The 20,441-nt window shown below is 42.5% G+C and overlaps 1 protein-coding gene across 2 annotated transcripts in view; it reads right to left on the bottom strand.

The window, feature by feature from the left end:
- Positions 1-20,441, bottom strand: part of grik4 (glutamate receptor, ionotropic, kainate 4) — a 444,499-nt gene that overhangs the window by 81,049 nt on the left and 343,009 nt on the right. For both annotated transcript variants that reach the window (XM_014213630.2, XM_014213632.2), the window contains one exon: positions 17,458-17,511. In XM_014213630.2, coding sequence (XP_014069105.1) covers positions 17,458-17,511 — 54 coding nt within the window. The remainder of the gene's footprint in view (positions 1-17,457; positions 17,512-20,441) is intronic.

Genomic DNA, 20,441 nt, shown 5'->3' with positions numbered 1-20,441 from the left:
AAAGGGATATGAATACTTTCTGAAGGCACTGTACACATGTGTACATGCACGCACACACAAACCCCACCCACCCACCCTTCCTTACCTGACCCACAACCCCCTCCCACCCCCTCACAGTCACACACACAATCGTACACACATCCCTGCTTGCATAAAGAGCAGCATAAAGACAGAGAGTAAGTGTGAGAGAGGGGCTGGCCCCGGTGGCCTCCAGCTGCCCCGCGACAGTCCCTGGCAGCCAGTGAGGGGTGCTGGGTGAGGTGCTGACAGGCTGGCGATGGGCCCCCTGACACAGCCTGTCACCTGGAGATCAATCAGAAACGAGGAGCTGGGCCAACCCGCTGTTCACCTGCTAGCACCTCCTGGACTCTCTTAATAACACAGGCAGACTAACAGACACACGCATGCATGCAGACAAATGCATGCGCGCCTCAGACAGGCAGGCACAAGCCTACACACAAAAAACTCTCCCACATTCTGTTTGTTGTGGTGTATCCAAGCTGAGAGCTGAATAATGAGCTCCCCAGAGACCTGGCTGTTACCTTACTGTTGTGCACTGTCAGGGACCACACACACACTCACACAGCTGCTTGGGGCCCACCAACAGGGGCCACACAGCTAGACTCCTTCTCCTGCAATCTATCAAAAACGATTTGTTTTGTAATGCTGAGCAAACTTGCTAACAAACAAATGTTTTTGTAAATATATAGAATCTAACACAATTTCAATGCCTGTCAGGTAATCTTCCATTAGTAAGGACCCTTTGTGTGACATACTGTACTTGCTAAGCTATGTTTGCTAATAAGCAAACACACAAAATCTAACCTTATTTTGAAGGAAACTCAGACTTGTCCCTGTTTCCATTGATCTAGTTTTCTCAAATAGGATGGAAGTGTCAAGATTATAGTGAGCTTGCATAATCTAAGCTCCAGGAGCATCCAAGCATACTCCAAGATAGAATTAGACTACATTTCAGCATGCACATAGGATTGTGTTCTATAAACTGTACATCTTGAGAGGCTAATTGTATAACAGCAGCAATGTCAAGAAGTTAACATAAAAAAGGATGTAAGCATTAGCAAGCAGTACAGCTCAATGTCAAGAAGCTAACGCAGAGTAAGAAGCTAGCACAAAGAAAATTGAAAACCAGCTCAGTGTTCAACACCATAGTGCCCACAAAGCTCATCACTAAGCTAAGGACACTGGGACTAAACACCTCCCGCTGCAACTGGATCCTGGACTTCCTGATGGGATGCCCCCAGGTGATAAGGGTAGGAAACAACATATCTGCCATGCTGATCCTCAACACTGGGGCCCCTCAGGGGTGTGTACTTAGTCCTCTCCTGTACTCCCTGTTCACCCGTGACTGCGTGGCCAAGCTCCAACACCTTCATTAAGTTTGCTGACGACAACAGTGGTAGGCCTGATCACCGACAACGATGAGACAGCCTATAGAGAGGAGGTTAGAGACGCCAGGACAACAACCTCTCCCTCAATGTGAGCAAGACAAAGGAGCTGATTGTGGACTATAGGAAAAGGAGGGCCGAACAGGCCCCCATTAACATCGACAGGACTGAAGTGGAGCGGGTCGAGAGTTTCATGTTCCTTGGTGTCCACATCACAAACAAATTATCACGGTCCAAACAAACCAAGACCGTTTTGAAGGGGGTACGACAACACCTTTTAGTCCCAGTGTCCTTAGCTTAGTGATGAGCTTTGTGGGCACTATGGTGTTGAACAATGAACAACATTCTCACATAGGTGTTCCTGTACAACAGAAAGGCACTGCATGGGAAGAAAAACAACCACTTAAAACGGCAAACTTTGCTGGTGATCGAAGCTACTGGAGGAAGTTGACGGTAATCAGATCTGGAGCTTGAGGATGCTGATGGTGATGACGATGGTCCCTCATGGAACATCCTCCTGGTTTCTGGATGAGAAGAATGTCTGATAAGCTAAATGGGAAAGAGAAATCCATCCTATGCCTAATCAATCCAAAGACACCACTGGAGCGCAATACCAAGAGCTCCAGTGCCTCCTGATATTGTATCATATCTTTAAATTGGCATATTAATTTTCCCAATGATACAATATCAATTAATTATATCCTTTTGTACGGTGGAAGAAGACGGTAATGCCTTCTCATCCCAGGCAGCTCTGTCTGTGTGCAATAATGAAATCCAATTCTAGTGGCACAGTGATTACACTAATAGCTGGAATGTTCACGCAGTGTTTTGGGCAATAAGTCATTTCATGCTCATATCAATTGCCATGTAAATTCAGTCAGTGGCTCCAAAGCGTCCTGCTGCCTCTTAATTACAAAGACTGGGGAGTAAGGAGCGTCCCTACATTTCAGCACAGCTCTCACACTCATTATATATGGAGGTAATACTGGAATTGTCAACAGTAAAAATTGGTATCTATGGATCAGTCCCAAATGACACCCTATTCCCTATGTGCCCCATGGTCAAAATATGTGTACTATTAAGGGAATAGGGTGCTATTTGGGACGTAAGCTATGAGAGTAATACAGTATCATATTCCTGTGGGTTCATAGGAGATGACGGAAATTATGCATGCAATGCTTCTATTACTGTACATCTCAGCGCAGCACAGTGGGAGTTGATGTATTACCTTTATTTGAAATTGTTTAATAGGGGCATATATCAAAAACAAGTAGACTTTTCTGCTGAGTGTTAATTATATAAATGACCGCTCTCGGATCCATTATTCAGAGAATTATGGCTGAGCCTGCAACAATAATAGCCCATTTGTAAGGCGGAAGAAACATGATCTCCTGAAAAATCTAGAAGTGGACAAGGCCGCAATCTCCATGAATTTTGCGGAGTACAGCATACAGTATGCTGAAAATATGAACTGCAATTTATTTATTTATATATATATATATTTTTTTTTACACTATCTCCATCCTGTCTCCAATCCCGGTGGAACAAGGCAAAAGAAACAGAAAACCCAAGCGAGAAATACTATAAAAAAGGAACTATTCCACTCCAATTACAAATTAATGCTGCTCTCTGTATGAAAAGCTCTGAGGTAAGGAATCCTAAACACAGAGACAATTTGCGGCGAGACAGAAAACACTGAAATATGGATGACAAATCTTGTACTTTTGCGGCACTGGGTTCACGCCAAAGATTGCCTGAGGTCGTCTCGTCTGGTGGTATGTGAGAGATGAGCCTCACAGCATGTGGGTTGGACTCAGACGAGACAAGACAGCAGGGTTAATCTCACAGAGCCGATGGAAATGAGAGAGGAGCTAAACACTCATTTTAGTGAGCCCTGAGCGCTTGCTATCGATCTCTGGAGGCCAAGTGACTCCCCTGATACTCTGGACCGAGCCCTGCAACACTTTGTCACCTACGGTATGGACAAGACAGGCTGATGAATACCGAGGAGAGGAGGTTATTTCGCCCTGGCCAAGGAAATGGCTGCTGCTGATGATGCCAGGTATTCAACAGTTTCAGATGAAACTGATACAACACAACTTTATTTGTCCGTTGGATCAAACGGAAATGAGTCTTCTGCTCTCACCCCCATCCCCCATCAGACAACACAAACACCTTTTGATTTGAGATAGATCCAACACAGACCTAGACAAGGTCACACTGCCAGTACCGTTCTCTCTATTATCAGTTAAAGATAATTATTTATCGACCAGATTGTTCGCCTTGGCAGAGACGAGTGATAATTACAATACAGTAATATGTCAAAATGAGAGCTCCATTATGCCAATTCATGTAAGCCAAGTAGCCAAGAGGTTGGCGATGCAAGCGTAAACATCGCTAATGGTTCTGAAGTAAAAGCTGAAGGAGCGGTAACACAAAAGCGTAGCTAGCTCTTGGCATAAGACAGACCATTTAATAGAGAGACTCCATTTCAAAGAGAATGAAATGTGGGAAGAAGGGTCACGCAACAAGGGCCGCCGCTGATTTAGAGGGTTTTTGATTTACAAAGTAAAGTAAGAAGTAAAAGCATCCAGCTTTTCCACAGTTTTCAATACTAATTAACAAGCTCCATTTGAATAAGTGAATACACACACACACGTATGCACTTACCCACCCACGCACACGCACAGACACACACCATTTGGAAAGTGAATGCACGCACACTCGTGCGAGCACACGCACGGACGCGCACTCTCGGGGGCCAGAGTGGTGTCACACTTTTCCCCATCCTTATCTAACACAGCTGATTAAACTAATTGCATTTTAAACTGAAGATTATGATTAGTTGATTATTGGAGTCAGATGAAGCAAAAGATTGACACCAATCAGGCCCCCCAAGGACTGGAGTTGCCCATCCCTGCTCTGGGGCATTTACAGGCATTATACTGTATATGGAGAATTACAGTCATAATAGAACATAACTGTATGTAAAGGGCATAAAGGAAATGCCTCTGACGGGGGGAACGGGATGCTATAGCAGGCAATGCTATCAACACTGAGCCATGAAGACATTTGCACAGGGGAGAGAGAAAGAGAGCTGCAATGAGGGCGACACACAGTAATCAATTGTCTTGCTGACTTCAGACATAAACTAAAAAGTTTAAGAGGAAGCAGTAAAGTTAGGTGCTAAATGGTTTGTCTCCATTTAAGAAAAACATTTGTATCTCTGTCACATTGCCCCATAAATGCATTTCGCCCCCTGGCTGGATTTTATCTGCACTGACAACAATGCAGAGTAATCTTCCCCCTTGAGTACAAGGAAGCAATGCTTAAGTGAACACATCATGCCAGCATTAGCATATGACAAAATAATGACATACTTTATATTCTGACGAGAGGCTCCTCTCTCTGTTGTCACCTTTCCATGTAGCCTTTTAACTTTTCTATTACTCAGTTGGCTGATTCTCAAACTCTGTGTCTAAACACGGAAATATGAACTTTACATAAGCTGTTTGTCAGGAATTAATTAAATCCCAAATAATTTTGGGTGTCACAGTGGAATGACTTTTAAAGCATTTTGAATGGCAAGGTTTGGGAGTCTTAAATGGCATGTAGTCATAGAGACAACAGAGACGTGGTGTTGTGTTTTTTTTGTAATCCACCGTTCAGTCAAGCTGGTGTTAGAGAATTGCTCTACGGGCGACATTTTCCTCTCGCAAACACTGTGCTGTGAGCAAACACAGTAACATTCAAAAAGACGAGATGAGTAACATTTGAATATGCAGCGCAATGTATGTTGAACCAGTTTTATTCAATATTTTTATATAATGTCTGTCATATTGTAATGATCAGTGCTACTTCTTGTAATCGCTATGGACAGTATAGGTTTCAAAGACCAGCAAGCTGATACACGTGTGAATTGTCTCTGTACACTGTATTTGTACTAACTATGTGAGTGTGTGAGTTAGAGGGGAAGATAACGAGAGTGTACGTGTGAAAGAGAGAGAAAAATGGTGAGGGTGAGAGAGAGAAAGAGAGAAAGAAAGAGTGAGAGAGAGAAAAAGAGAGGAGAGAGTGAGAGTGAGATAAATACAAATTTCATCTGGACTATATTGGCATATTTCAACACAAACTTCAACCAATCATACTGCAGAGATGACACTGACTGTTCACAAAAATAATACAAATCAGGAAGCATGGCGAAGCCAAGTCCCAAGAAGGCACAGAAGAAACGCAGGGAAACTTTAATGCCAAACACATAATGGGGATTAACTATTAAAGGGGGGCTGAACTTCTTGATTTGGCCTCATTTTTCGGCTTGGTCATTAAGAAACGCAGCAGCCATGACTAAAGCCAAATGAGAGTTGTCTTGGGGGGGGGTAATGTGGGTGTCTCTCTTCTGTGTGTGTGTTTGCACGTGGCAAGCGGTCTGTACATTCACTTTGCCAAAACAGTACACAGCTACAGTCACTCACCTTTATAGATAACTTGAAACAGTCTAACCAGGTCTTGCCTTGAAGTTGCCTAGGCTAGCTAGCCAAAATATTTTGCCAATTAACTTCAGCCGGCTGGTGTGCGGCCGTGGCAAAATTGATTTGACATTGGATAGCCTATCTCTGGGGCTAGTTAGAGACCATCAGTAAATTACACAATGTAAATGGGACTATATTTTAGTTGTCTCATTAAATTCTTTTAATATTTGTAAATTAATTTCTACAATTTATAGTACATTGTGTAATTTACTGATGGTCTCTAACTAGCCCCATAGGAATATCGGATGTCAAACCAAATTGACCATGGGCATTACGATCAGTCGCATGCAGTTGTGCTTCGAATTTATGATTACTTGTTTGCTGCCAGCTGTGGGCATGTAGGCAGGATTAAAATATACCCAATCCAATAAAAATTCAAGGTACCCTTCATTCTGTGACATAACATTTTTTCCAATCATCTTGCAAATCTCTGTTTTGGATGAGACTGAATTTATAACCAAAATGATCCTATTTACACTATTTATTCTATTGATTTTTATTCTAACTCATACTGATGGCATATGGGCCCTTTTCATGTTGCTCTTTAAAGAAAATCCTCAGCAATGCTTCAGAAGTTAAAACCAACCATTGCTCAGTGCACAAAGGTTCCCAGCAAGCCCCAAAAAACGCAGGTGAGTGTGAGAGAGAGAGAGAGAGAGAGAGAGAGAGAGAGAGAGAGAGAGAGAGAGATTTGTGTGCCTGCATGTGCACATGTTGTGTCACGACACTATGCCACTGGCTGTTATACAGTACATAGCCTTCTTCCCGGCAGTGGTAGATAAGCAGGCGGCAAGGCCACCCTGCCATCCCTCTCCTCTGTGTGTTTGGGTGTGCATAAATGCATGCGTGTGTGTGACAGCGAGATACACCGTCAGCTCTTCCTCAAGCATGGACGCATGAAAATAACAGCTTTGACAAGAGAGATCATGGGTGTGTGGCGAGGAAATAAAACATGAAGAACAAAACAAACAGGAAGAAAATGGCCCCCGCTAGGCGACGGGCTTAATATATGTTAACCAAGCCATGCGCGCCTAACCTTCAAAGGACATTAGGCATCTTGCTGACGGAAGACGAGGCGCTGTGCATAACCTGACGTGATTTATTCAATCTTGACGAGTAGTTTGAATTGGAGGGCACAAATCACTCTGATGCACACACGCATGCACACGCATATACACCCACACACCAAATGGGGGAGGGCAGGAAAGTGAATATGGACGATTCTCTCTACATATAGGTGAGGAAAGGTCTATGAGGTCTGCCATCGTTATAGGCTATGAAGAAATTAGCAAGGGGAGCGCTGCTCAAAATGCTGTGGCTCTCCTGGACAGCCGCTCAAAGCCACTTACTTCAAAATCAAAAATGTATTTTAATAACTTTTCACTTTGAATGACAGTGCCGAGTTTACATTAAGGCTCAAACTGTTGTCGGCTGATGCTAAGTAGACAACACTACTGTAATGGCTCGTAAACCGCAAACCGCACAGATAGGTGCTCATTAACGCAGCCTGTTCGCAACTCCTTTCTCCACTACCTTGCCAGACTAATTCCAACTGCATCATTAACTGAAGTGATTGTTTCTTGATTATTCATTACTTTCCGGACGGCGTGGCCCCTATCCTTCGGAGGCAGGAAAGGTAAATTAATGTTGCGAGGGAACACATGGTCCGTCTCATAATAAGCTGGCTATCTGGGCTGATGTGTTAATGAAGGAATTCACAGTGAAAGAATTCATCGCTCTCCCCTGGGCGGCATACATCCAAGCGCATTACCCGTAATGATTTCTCATTGATGGTCATTCTCCCTCATCCATCTCCCTGGCCCCGGGGACAGTAATAACTCATCGACTGGCCTGTCTTTAAGTGACACATACACTGAGTGTACAAAACATTAGAAACACCAAGGAGTTACTATCAGAGAACGAGGGAGGGATGGTAAAAGTGTGTGTGTGTGTGTGTGTGTGTGTGTGTGTGTGTGTGTGTGTGTGTGTGTGTGCGTGTGCGAGAATCATGTCTACTGACTGAACTGATTCCACTGGATTAACCTCCTCCATGGCTCCTTTCCTATAACCTTACCTAAGCCTCTCTCAATACGGAACCCCCATGGAGGAAAATGTGGAGAGTCAATGTAGAAAACTCAAGTTGATGTTATTTGAGTGGACATGGATCCCTCTCCCACAGTTTCAGCTGCCCTTTTTCATTTCCACAGTATTAGCAGCTACTCACAGCACTGCCACTCAATGATCCTCGGTTTCAATGACCCTGCCAAGGTCCACAAGTCACGTATGCGCGCGCGCACACACACACACACACACACACACACACACACACACACACACACACACACGCACACGCACACTGACGCCGACAGGCGCGCACACATGAAAATAAGTCTGTTGAGTTCATTTGCAAAATGTTGGGGATTTGAGGTACTTAACTTGTACACAAACACCACCCCCACACACCCAAAGATACAGGCAAATATGATGTTGGACAAGACGATGCTGCTCATTGGGTCTCTATCAATGGGTTGTAAGTTATGTTCCATTGTCCTCTGAGGAGCTCGTCTGTAATCCTCTAAAACAACATGGCCATGACAGACAGAGAGACAGTAAGAAGAATAGGAATGGCTGCTGCAATCTCCTCCCAGCGCACTCCTTAATCAATCAGCCAGCATCGCATCTCTGAATGACTGCACTTAGGAAACAAACAACCGAGACAAACAAAGCAAAACAAACATCAAGATAAATATTATCCTTGAATCCCTGAAAAGTGACACCAGAATCCTGTTTCAGAAGTAATTTGCAGAGTGCCCCCCTTTTTTATGAGCCATATCTTGAGATGATTTGAGGAAACAAATTAGGCACACAAATGGAGTGTCAGGTCATTTGTCACAGTGTGTGTCAAAGGGCTAGCGCTCCGGCTGCAGATGTATGGTGATGTCAGAGGAAGAGAGGAGCATGCTGGGTAAAGCAGGGGGAGATGTGATACCTGATGGGAATACACAGGCTCATGGGAGGGGGACTGATTTCAGTGTTACAAGCCTACTGTGTTGCATAGATAAATGTTCTGCATGATCCTTCTTAAGATTATGAATGAGTAGGTGAATGAAAATGATCATTGGTAGAATGTGTTGGCTGTGTAACAAAGTGGATGGTTGATTAATGTTCTGCATGGTTGCTCGTACTATTAAAACCCGAGGTGAATGAAAATGTCATCATTCTTAGAAGGAAAATCCCTTATAAGCTTTTGAATTGTACAATATATTGGTTGTTGATTCCCTGCCACCTCACATTGGCATTTGGATTCACAATGTCAACAGAAACTGACAAATGAGTCATCATCGATGGTTACATATTGGCAATGAACGTGAGTACTGTACATGGCTAGGAAAATACATTACACTAAACCTAATCTGAATCTTTCTCCTGAAAACGAGATGTATCTCTACTACTCAGCGTGGTGCTTGGAGACGAATCAGACAATACAAGGAGTAACTTCCCAGGTTAACCATCAGTGACCGGCACAAGGCTTAAATAGATGATTTAGGAGTTATTGCACGTACAAATCACAGAGCAACCATTCCTTTATAGCTCTCATGGATGGCATACATAACAGGAAACTACAATTAAAGACAAGTAAAGCTGTTCGTTGTTCACTTACCATTAAAACTAGCCAACTGAACTCCATTTAACTGTAACTCCATTTCTGTAAGCAGATTCATATATATATATAGTTGAAGTCGGAAGTTTACATACACCTTAGCCAAATACATTTAAACTCAGTTTTTTAATCCAAGTAAAAATTCTCTGTCTTAGGTCAGTTAGGATCACCACTTTATTTTAAGAATGTGAAATGTCAGAATAATAGTAGAGAGAATTATTTATTTCAGCTTTTATTACTTTCATCACATTCCCAGTTGTTCAGAAGTTTACATATACTCAATTAGTATTTGGTAGCATTGTCTTTAAATTGTTTAACTTGGGTCAAATGTTTCGGGTAGCCTTCCACAAGCTTCCCACAATAAGTTGGGTGAATTTCAAGACTGGGCATTCAACTGAGACTGCTCTTCTCTGTGTCACGGAGGCTCTCCGCACTGCTAAAGCTAACTCTCTCTCCTCTGCTCTCATCCTTCTAGACCTATCTGCTGCCTTTGATACTGTGAACCATCAGATCCTCCTCTCCACCCTCTCCGAGTTGGGCATCTCCGGCGCGGCCCACGCTTGGATTGCGTCCTACCTGACAGGTCGCTTCTACCAGGTGGCGTGGCGAGAATCTGTCTCCGCACCATGCGCTCTCACCACTGGTGTCCCCCAGGGCTCTGTTCTAGGCCCTCTCCTATTCTCGCTATACACCAAGTCACTTGGCTCTGTCATATCCTCACATGGTCTCTCCTATCATTGCTATGCAGACGACACACAATTAATCTTCTCCTTTCCCCCTTCTGATAACCAGGCGGCGAATCGCATCTCTGCATGTCTGTCAGACATATCAGTGTGGATGACGGATCACCACCTCAAGCTGAACCTCGGCAAGACGGAGCTGCTCTTCCTCCCGGGGAAGGACTGCCCGTTCCATGATCTCGCCATCACGGTTGACAACTCCCTTGTGTCCTCCTCCCAGAGTGCTAAGAACCTTGGCGTGAACCTGGACAACACCCTGTCATTCTCCACTAACATCAAGGCGGTGACCCGATCCTGTAGGTTCATGCTCTACAACATTCGCAGAGTACGACCCTGCCTCACACTGGAAGCGACGCAGGTCCTAATCCAGGCACTTGTCATCTCCCGTCTGGATTACTGCAACTCGCTGTTGGTTGGGCTCCCTGCCTGTGCCATTAAACCCCTACAACTCATCCAGAACGCCGCAGCCCGTCTGGTGTTCAACCTTCCCAAGTTCTCTCACGTCACCCCGCTCCTCCGCTCTCTCCACTGGCTTCCAGTTGAAGCTCGCATCCGCTACAAGACCATGGTGATTGCCTACGGAGCTGTGAAGGGAACGGCACCTCCATACCTTCAGGCTCTGATCAGGCCCTACACCCAAACAAGGGCACTGCGTTCATCCACCTCTGGCCTGCTGGCCCCCCTACCTCTAAGGAAGCACAGTTCCCGCTCAGCCCAGTCAAAACTGTTCGCTGCTCTGACACCCCAATGGTGGAACAAGCTCCCTCACGACGCCAGGACAGCGGAGTCAATCACCACCTTCCGGAGACACCTGAAACCCCACCTCTTTAAGGAATACCTAGGATAGGATAAAGTAATCCTTCTAACCTCCCCCCCTTAAAAGATTTAGATGCACTATTGTAAAGTGGTTGTTCCACTGGATATCATAAGGTGAATGCACCAATTTGTAAGTCGCTCTGGATAAGAGCGTCTGCTAAATGACTTAAATGTAAATGTAATGTAAATGAATTTTGGCCCATTCCTCCTGACAGAGCTGGTGTAACTGAGTCAGGCTGGTAGGCCTCCTTGCTCGCACTCGCTTTTTCAGTTCTGCCCACAAATTATCCATTGGATTGAGGTCAGGGCTTTGTGATGGCCACTCCAATACCTTGACTTTGTTGTCCTTAAGCCATTTTGCCACAACTTTGGAAGTATGCTTGGGGTCATTGTCCATTTGGAAGACCCATTTGTGACCAAGCTTTAACTTCCTGACTGATGTCTTGAGATGAAGCTTCAATATATCCACATAATTGTCCTTCCTCATGATGCCATCTATTTTGTGAAGTGCACCAGTCCCTTCTGCAGCAAAGCACCCCCACTAAATGATGCTGCCACCCCCATGCTTCACGGTTGGGATGGTGTTATTCGGCTTGCAAGCCTCCCCCTTTTTCCTCCAAAGATAACAATGGTCATTATGGCCAAACAGTTCTATTTTTGTTTCATCAGACCAGAGGACATTTCTCCAAAAAGTACGATCTTTGTCCCAATGTGCAGTTGCAAACCGTAGTCTGGCTTTTTTATGGCGGTTTTGGAGCAGTGGCTTCTTCCTTGCTGAGCAGCCTTTCAAGTTATGTCGATATAGGACTCGTTTTGCTGTGGACATAGATACTTTTATACCTGTTTCCTCCAGCATCTTCACAAGGCCCTTTGCTGGGATTGATTTTCACTTTTCGCTCCAAAGTACGTTGATCTCTAGGAGACAGAACACGTCTCCTCCTAAGCGGAATTTTTTAATTTTTTTAAATCTTTATTTTAACAGGTAAAACAGACTGAGAACTGGATCTCTTTTACGGCTGTGCCCTGTGTAAACATGTTGACATGTACAGTTTTAGGCATACAGACAAGAACATTTCAAACATACAAAACAAAGACACAATTCAACAGAAACAATCACAGACAACATCATATTGATCCTCCATAACATTTTTGAAATGGGCAAGGGACACCAGAGTGTCTAACTTAAGTTGGATCTGCAGTTTGTTCCATAAATAAGGTGCAAAGGAACTGAAGGCAGTCCTACCCAACTGTGGAGACCGCAGGAGTCTCTAATGTAATCCACATCTGTGATCTGGTTTTAAAATTAATATATCTAGTGGAAATTAATGATGATATATATGGAGGTAGTTTTAAAAGAAGTGCTTTATAAATAAACAAGAGAGCATGTTGCTCTCGCCTCACAGATAGAGAGGCCCAACCCACATGCTGATATAGGATACAGTGATGAGTTTTGTAACTATCACCCGTGATAAACCTGAGTGTACAATGGTAAATAGCATCCAGTGGTTTTAACGTGTTTGCCGATGCATGCATATAGATAATATCACCATAATCTAAAACGGACATAAAAGTAGCCTGCACAATTTGTTTTCTATTTACAGAGGACAGACAAGCCCTGTTTCTGTAAAGAAACCCTATCTTGAATTTGAGCTTTTTTCCCAATTCAGTAACATGTTTTTTTAAAGAAAGCCTATCATCTAACCATACCCCCAAGTATTTATATGCAGAGACCTGTTTGATTTGAATACCATCCAAGCTAGTGATTACAAAAGTGTTTCTAACTGAGAGTTTAGACCAAGAAAAAAATATGACATTTGTTTTTGTAGCGTTTAAAACAAGTTTATGCTGTAAAAGAGACCCCTGTACTATCCTAAAATCAGACTCCAACTGCATTAAAGCTTGGTCCGCTGTTGGAGCAATAGAGTACATCACTGTGTCATCTGCATATAAATGGAATTTACAATATCTGACATCATCACCAATGTTGTTTATATAAAGTGAGAACAATAGTGGGCCAATTATTGAACCCTGAGGGACCCCTTTAAGTAACTGTAAGGGGTCAGACTTGACCCCGTCGACCATGACGGCCTGAGTTCTATCTTTAAGATAGTCATAAAACCATCGGCAGGCATCAGTGCCCAGTCCTATAGATGACAGCTTGCTCAAAAGGATAGCATGGTCTTCTACAGTGTCAAAAGCTTTTGACAAATCTACAAACAACGCAGCACAGTGCTTTCTATCATCTAAGGCATTTGCAATATCATTTATAACAAGCATAGTGGCCGATGTGGTACTGTGTTTAGATCTAAAACCAGATTGATTGGTGCTAAGAATACTGTTAGCGGAAAGAAAAGATTGTAACTGTTTGTTGACTATAGATTCTAGGATCTTTGCCAGACAAGGGAGCCTAGAGATGGGTCGATAATTATCCAAATCACTACCGTCACCTCCCTTATGTAATGGCAGAACAAAAGCTGCTTTCCACACCTTAGGGATATTACCTGTGCTTAATGTTAGATTAAAAATGTGTGTCACTGAACCAGCAATGATAGGTGCAGCACACTTAAGTAAGTACGGGTGTAAATTGTCATCGCCTAAGGATTTCTTAGTATCAATGGCACACAGGGCAGCTAGAACCTCTGCTTCGGTTATTTTCTGGAAACTAAAAACAGGGTTACCATTTTTCAGAGTAACGGTTGAAAAGCAAGACGAAAAATCAACTAACTGGCCAGTACCACAATGGCCACTTTCAAATAAAAAACCAGCAGAGATGAAATGCTTATTAAAAGCATCACAAATATAATTTTTTTCACTTAGAACACAGGAGTCTGAGGTAATTTGCTTAGGAAGAGAAACAGCAGAATTCCCCCGTTTCAGTGAATTAACGGTTTTCCAGAATTTTGCAGGATCTCCTGCAGAATCTGTCATAGCATTAAGGAAGTCATTTGATTTTGCCTTTTTGACAGCTGCAGTATATTTATTTCTCAATTGCCTAAAAAACAGCCAATCAGCTGGAGTACCTGTTTTCCTCGCCAAGGCCCAGGCCCGATTCTTTTGCAGGAAAAGACCTGACAATTCAGGAGAGAACCAAGAACTGGTTCGATTTCTTACTCTGTGATTCTTAAGCGGGGCATGTTTATCAGACATAGAGATAAAAATAGAAGAGAAAAAAGCAAGGGCTAAAACCGGGTCCAGAAAGCAGCAAGTGGATAAAAACTCAGAGTGATATAAGTCAAGGATAAAAGCTTGCTGTGAGAAATGTTTATAATTTCTCTTAGAGATTATACAGGGATCAGAGTGTTTCAGCCTGGTATCTCTAATACAAGCAATAGGGCAGTGGTCACTGATATCATTTGCAAAAACCCCACGGCTGTGTATTTATGGGGGGTATTTGTTAGAATAATGTCTAGTAGAGTTAAATGACGGCTGCGTGGTCCCATGGTGTTTATACTTGCGTACTATTGTTTGTACAGATTAACTTTGTACCTTCAGGCATTTGCAAATTGCTCCCAAGGATGAACCAGACTTGTGGAGGTCTACAATTTTCTTTCTGAGGTCTTTCTTGACTGATTTCTTTTGAGTTTCCCATGATGTCAAGCAAAGAGGCACTGAGTTTAAAGGTAGGCCTTGAAATACATCCACAGGCACACGGTCAATTGACTCAAATTATGTCAATTAGCCTATCAGAAGCTTCTAAAGCCATGACATCATTTTCTGGAATGTTCCAAGCTGTTTGAAGGCACAGTCAACTTAGTGTATGTAAACTTCTGACTCACTGGAATTGTGATACAGTGAATTATAAGTGAGATAATCTATCTGTAAACAATTGTTGGAAAAATGACTTGTGTCATGCACAAAGTAGATGTCCTAACCGACTTGCCAAAACTATAGTTTGTTAACAAGAAATGTGTGGAATGGTTGAAAAACGAGTTTTAACGACTCCAACCTAAGTGTATGTAAACTTCCGACTTCAACTGTATATACAGTACCAGTCAAACGTTTGGACACACCTACTCATTCCATGGTTTTTCTTTATTTTTACTATTTTCTATATTGTAGAATAATAGTGAAGACATCAAAACTATGAAAAGCAGCCAACAAGTGCTCAGCATATGTGGAAACTTCTTCAAGACAGTTGGAAAAGCATTACAGGTGAAGCTGGTTGAGAGAATGCCAACAGTGTGCAAAACTGTCATCAAGGCAAAGGGTGGCTGCTTTGAAGAATCTCAAACATCAAATATATTTTGATTTGTTTAACACTTTTATGGTTACTATATGATTCCATATGTGTTATTTCATTGTTTTGATGTCTTCACTACTATTCTACAATGTAGAAAATAGTCAAAATAAAGAAAAACCCTTGAATGAGTAGGTGTGTCTAAACTTTTGACTGGTACTATATAACAGATTGCTCAGACACACATTGCTCATTGTGCCATTTTCAGTACAATATTACTTTTTAATTAGGAGTAAATGTTAACTATGTTTCAAAGCATTATGACAATTGTAGTCTGATTGTTACTGAGTCAAAAAAACATCTAAAGTGTGGATTATGGTTCAAATTTGGATGACTGCATTCCAGGATGTTACTTATGAATACCTTGGTTAATCTTAATGAATTAAAAACTATTCACAGCTTCAGTAATTTAAACTCACAAATGTGTTGCATCCAAATGAGACCCACTGTATCTGTTAAGATCTCTGGATTAGCTACCACACATATCAATTTGAATACGTTCCAACTTCCCAGACAGCTCATTGTAGGTGCAGGTGACAGTCAGGGATGTGATAGTGAGAGAGACGGAGACAGAGACAGAGAAAGAGACAGACAGATAGAGATAGAGATGGAGAGAGACAGACAGAGCTAGAGAGAGATGATATATAGAAAGATATAACACAGAGGATGTGAGGAGTGACTATCTCTCATCCTCTGGAGCGGCTGATCACAAAATTGTCCTATCACCACATCTAAGCTAGTGACAAATGACAAATGTCTACTCCCCCAGCCGATGCACAAATTGGGCTGCTGCACTATCTGGGACATGGGATTTAATTTCTTACAGTGCCCCACAGCCATTCGGCCTGCCATCACAGGCACCAGCACTGACACCTACGTTACACATCAGGGTTGTGTTCATTAGAAACCGACTGGAAGAAAACGGACTGAAATAGGGAGGGACTACCCTGGACGTGTTCAATTAAATGGTTTTTTTTTGTTTGTTTTTACATTTAACCTGTTTTTAACTAAGCAAGTCAGTTAAGAACAAGTTCTTATTTACAAGGACGGCCTACACCGGCCAAACCCGGATGATGCAGGGCCAATTGTGCGCCGCCCTATGGGACTCCCAATCACGGCCGGTTGTGATACAGCCTGGAATCGAACCAGGGTGTCTGTAGTGATGCCTCTATCACTGAGATGCAGTGCCTTAGACTGCAGTGCCACTCGGGAGCACCATTTTCCAATAAGACACGCTCATTTTAATTTTCCGTTGCAAAATGTTTAAACATTTTCTGATTTGGGCCAGCCACCATATATTTTAAAAGCACATTTTAAAAAAAGTACTTAAACACTGTGGTAATGTCAAAACATAGTGCTCAAGAGAGTGGGGAATGCTTTTTCATGCAGCATGGTAGGCATTGCTAAGGGGGCATCTCCCCCCCCAAATCATTCACCCCACCCCCAACATAAAAGGAATGGATAATTACTCACGCTACCTGTCAAAGATAGACCCTCCAATACACTCCTCTATGTGGGATCAGAATAAAGTGATCTGACTCCCTTCCCTGATTACTTGGAAGTATAGCGAACAGTATTCTTTACATGTTGAAAATAGGCATAATCAAAAGCTGCCGTTTGTTGAGAAGGATCAGCCGAGCAGTGCGTGTGTGTGTAATTTCAAGGGAATATTGCTACGTTGGGGACGATGCATGGACAGGTGATGATTAACTGAATGTTGAAAGAGCATTACATAAATAACGAGTGGTCTCTTCTTCCTGTGGGGATGGTGCTGTATGATGCTTCGTTGAGTGATCGCTCTCTCTCTTTAGGAAATTGAGGGTGTGGATCATCATTCTCCACAATGATTCCCCCCTCTCTTGCCCCCCAGCACCAAGTGGCACATAAATACATGGGGATCCGAGCAACTGGGTGAGAGGAAGAGGAAAACATGGGCTCCAGCATCCCATTAATGAGTCATCAATCAGGCCGATATGAATCATCTCTACAGGACCATTAGTGCAAAGTGTTACCAACATCATCAATTTCCATTAGCGAGTAGCAGCAGCAGGCCCCATCTCCTTACCAGCGAGGTGAAGATGTAGGTGTAGTAGACGGACAGCATGCCCAGCTCCGATGCCTGGAAGAAAGACAGAGAGAGATAGGGGAGAGAGAGAAAGGGATAAGGAGAAATATATATATATATATATATATACACCTACTGTACAAAACATTAGGTACATTGGAACTCTGAAGCTCTGTCAGAGCGACCATTGGATTCTTGGTCACCTCCCTGACCAAGGCCCTTCTACCCCGATTGCTCAGTTTGGCTGGGCGGCCAGCTCTAGGAAGAGTCTTGGAGGTTCCAAACGTTTTCGATTTAAGAATGATGGAGGCCACTGTGTTCTTGGGGACCTTCAATGCTGCAGATATTTTTTAATACCCTCCCCCAGATCTGTGCCTCGACACAATCCTGTCTCGGAGCTCTATGGACAATTCCTTCGACCTCATGGCTTGGTTTTTGCTCTGACATGCACTGGGAAAGCCTAACGGAGCAAGTACAGAGAGATCATTGATGAAAACCTGCTCCAGAGCGCTCAGGACCTCAGACTGGGGTGAAGGTTCACCTTCCAACAGGAAAACAACCCTAAGCACACAGCCAAGACAACAAAAGAGTGGCTTCAGGACATGTCTCTGAATGTCCTTGAGACTCGAGGCTGTAATCGCTGCCAAAGGAGCGTCAACAAAGTACTGAGCAAAGGGTCTGAATACTGAATAATGTAAATGTGATATTTCAGTTTTTTATATTTAATAAATGTGCAAACATTTATAAAAACCTGTTTTTGCTTTTTCAATATGGGGTATTGTATGTAGATTGATGAGAGGAAAAACGATTTAATTTCATTTTAGAATAAGGCTGTAACATAACAAAATGGGGAAAAGCCAAGGGGTCTGAATACTTTCTGAATGCACTGTATATAGAGCGGTGTGTGCCTTTCCAAATCATGACCAATCAATTGAATCAAGGTGTAGAAACATCTCAAGGATGAATGGAATGGAAACAGGATGCACATGAGCTCAATTTCGAGTCTCATAGCAAAGGGTCTGAATGCTTATGTAAATAAGGTAATTTCATTATTTTTTTTTTTTTTCATTTGCAAAAATGTCTAAATCCATTTTAGAATAAGGCTGTAACGTAACAAAATGTGGAAAAAGGGAAGGGGTCTGAATACTTCCCAAACGCACTGTATGGAGAGAGAAAGAAGGGGTTGGGGAGAGAGAGAAAAGTGAGAAAGGTCAGACATTCTCTGCAGTCTCCTGCTCGATTACACAGTGGGAGATCAAATCCACCCACATCTTGATAAGACATGACATATTCTTATCTAATGACGGGCTCTCTTTGGAGCAATTAGTAATAAGATATTTTAGTATGCTGCTCAATACTTTAGGATTTGATTTAATCAAAGCCTCAGCAGCAAGCACTGGTTGTGAAGGTGAACTTTCTACAGTTTCTTTTAGCATATTTCTTTTGGTATACTGTTCCACCCTATTTTTTAACGTTTCCACCAATGTGAACTGTGGAATAAAGGTACAACGCAAAGCTTTAAAAAAAAATATATATATGTTTTCCAATCAGTCTATTCTGACTTACATCTGAGATATCCAGTACCAGTCAAAAGTTTGGACACACCTACACATTCAAGGGTTTTTCTTTATTTTCACTATTTTCTACATTGTGGAATAGTAGTGAAGACATCAAAACTAAATAACACATACGGAATCATGTAGCAACAAAAAAAGTGTTAAACAAATATAAATATATTTTAGATTGTAGATTCTTCAAAGTAGCCACCTTGATGACAGCTGTGCACACTCTTGGCATTCTCTCAACCAGCTTCACCTGGAATGCTTTTCCAACAATTTTGAAGGAGTTCCCACATATGCTGAGCACTTGTTGGCTGCTTTTCTTTCACTCTGCGGTCCAACTCATCCCAAACCATCTCAATTGGGTCGAGGTCGGGTGATTGTGGAAGCCAGGTCATCTGATGTAGCACTCCATCACTCTCCTCCTTGGTCAAATAGCCCTTAAACAGCCTGGAGGTGTGTTGGGTCATTGTCCTGTTGAAAAACAAATGATAGTCTTAAAAAATCTGAAATTTGGACTCATCAGACCAAAGGACACATTTCCACCGGTCTAATGTCCATTGCTCGTGTTTCTTGGCCCAAGGAAGTCTCTTCTTTTTATTGTTGTCCTTTAGTAGTGGTGTCTTTGCAGCAATTTGACCATGAAGGCCTGATTCATGCAGTCTCCTCTGAACAGTTGATGTTGAGATGTGTCTGTTACTGTGTGAAGCATTTATTTGGGCTGTAATCTGAGGTGCAGTTAACTTAAATGAATTTATACTCTGCAGCAGAGGTAACTCTGGGTCTTCCTTTCCTGTGGCGGTCCTCATGAGAGCCAGTTTCATCATAGCGCTTGATGGTTTTTGCGTCTGCACTTGAAGAAACTTTCAAAGTTCTTGACATTTTCCGCACTGACCATGTCTTAAAGTAATGATTGACTGTCGTTTTCTCTTTGCTTATTTGAGCTGTTCTTGCCATAATATGGACTTAGTCTTTTAACAAATAGGGCTATCTTCTGTATACCACCCCTACCTTGTCACAACACAACTGATGAAAGAAGTTCCACAAAGGCACACCTGTTAATTGAAATGCATTCCAGGTGACTTCCTCATGAAGTTGGTTGAAAGAATGCCAAGAGTGTGCAAAGCTGTCATCAAGGCTAGTGTCTACTTTGAAGAATCTCAAATATAAAATAAATTTTGATTTGTGTAACACTTACTGCATGATTCCATATGTGTTATTTCATAGTTTTGATGTCTTCACTATTATTTTAAAATGTAGAAAATAGTAAAAATAAAGAAAAACCCTTGAATGAGTAGGTGTGTCCAAACTTTTGACTGGTACTGTATTTCATAGATTACAGTATATCAATGGAAAAGTGTTCAACAAGGCTTGACTTGTTGACTCCTGGATCTTATTCAATGGAAGTTACAGTAGGTCTTTGTT

Source organism: Salmo salar, chromosome ssa09 (genome assembly GCF_905237065.1).
Source record: "Salmo salar chromosome ssa09, Ssal_v3.1, whole genome shotgun sequence".
Taxonomy (NCBI): domain Eukaryota; kingdom Metazoa; phylum Chordata; class Actinopteri; order Salmoniformes; family Salmonidae; genus Salmo; species Salmo salar.
Note: the sequence above shows the minus strand (reverse complement) of the source record. Positions and strands in the feature narration are given on the sequence as shown.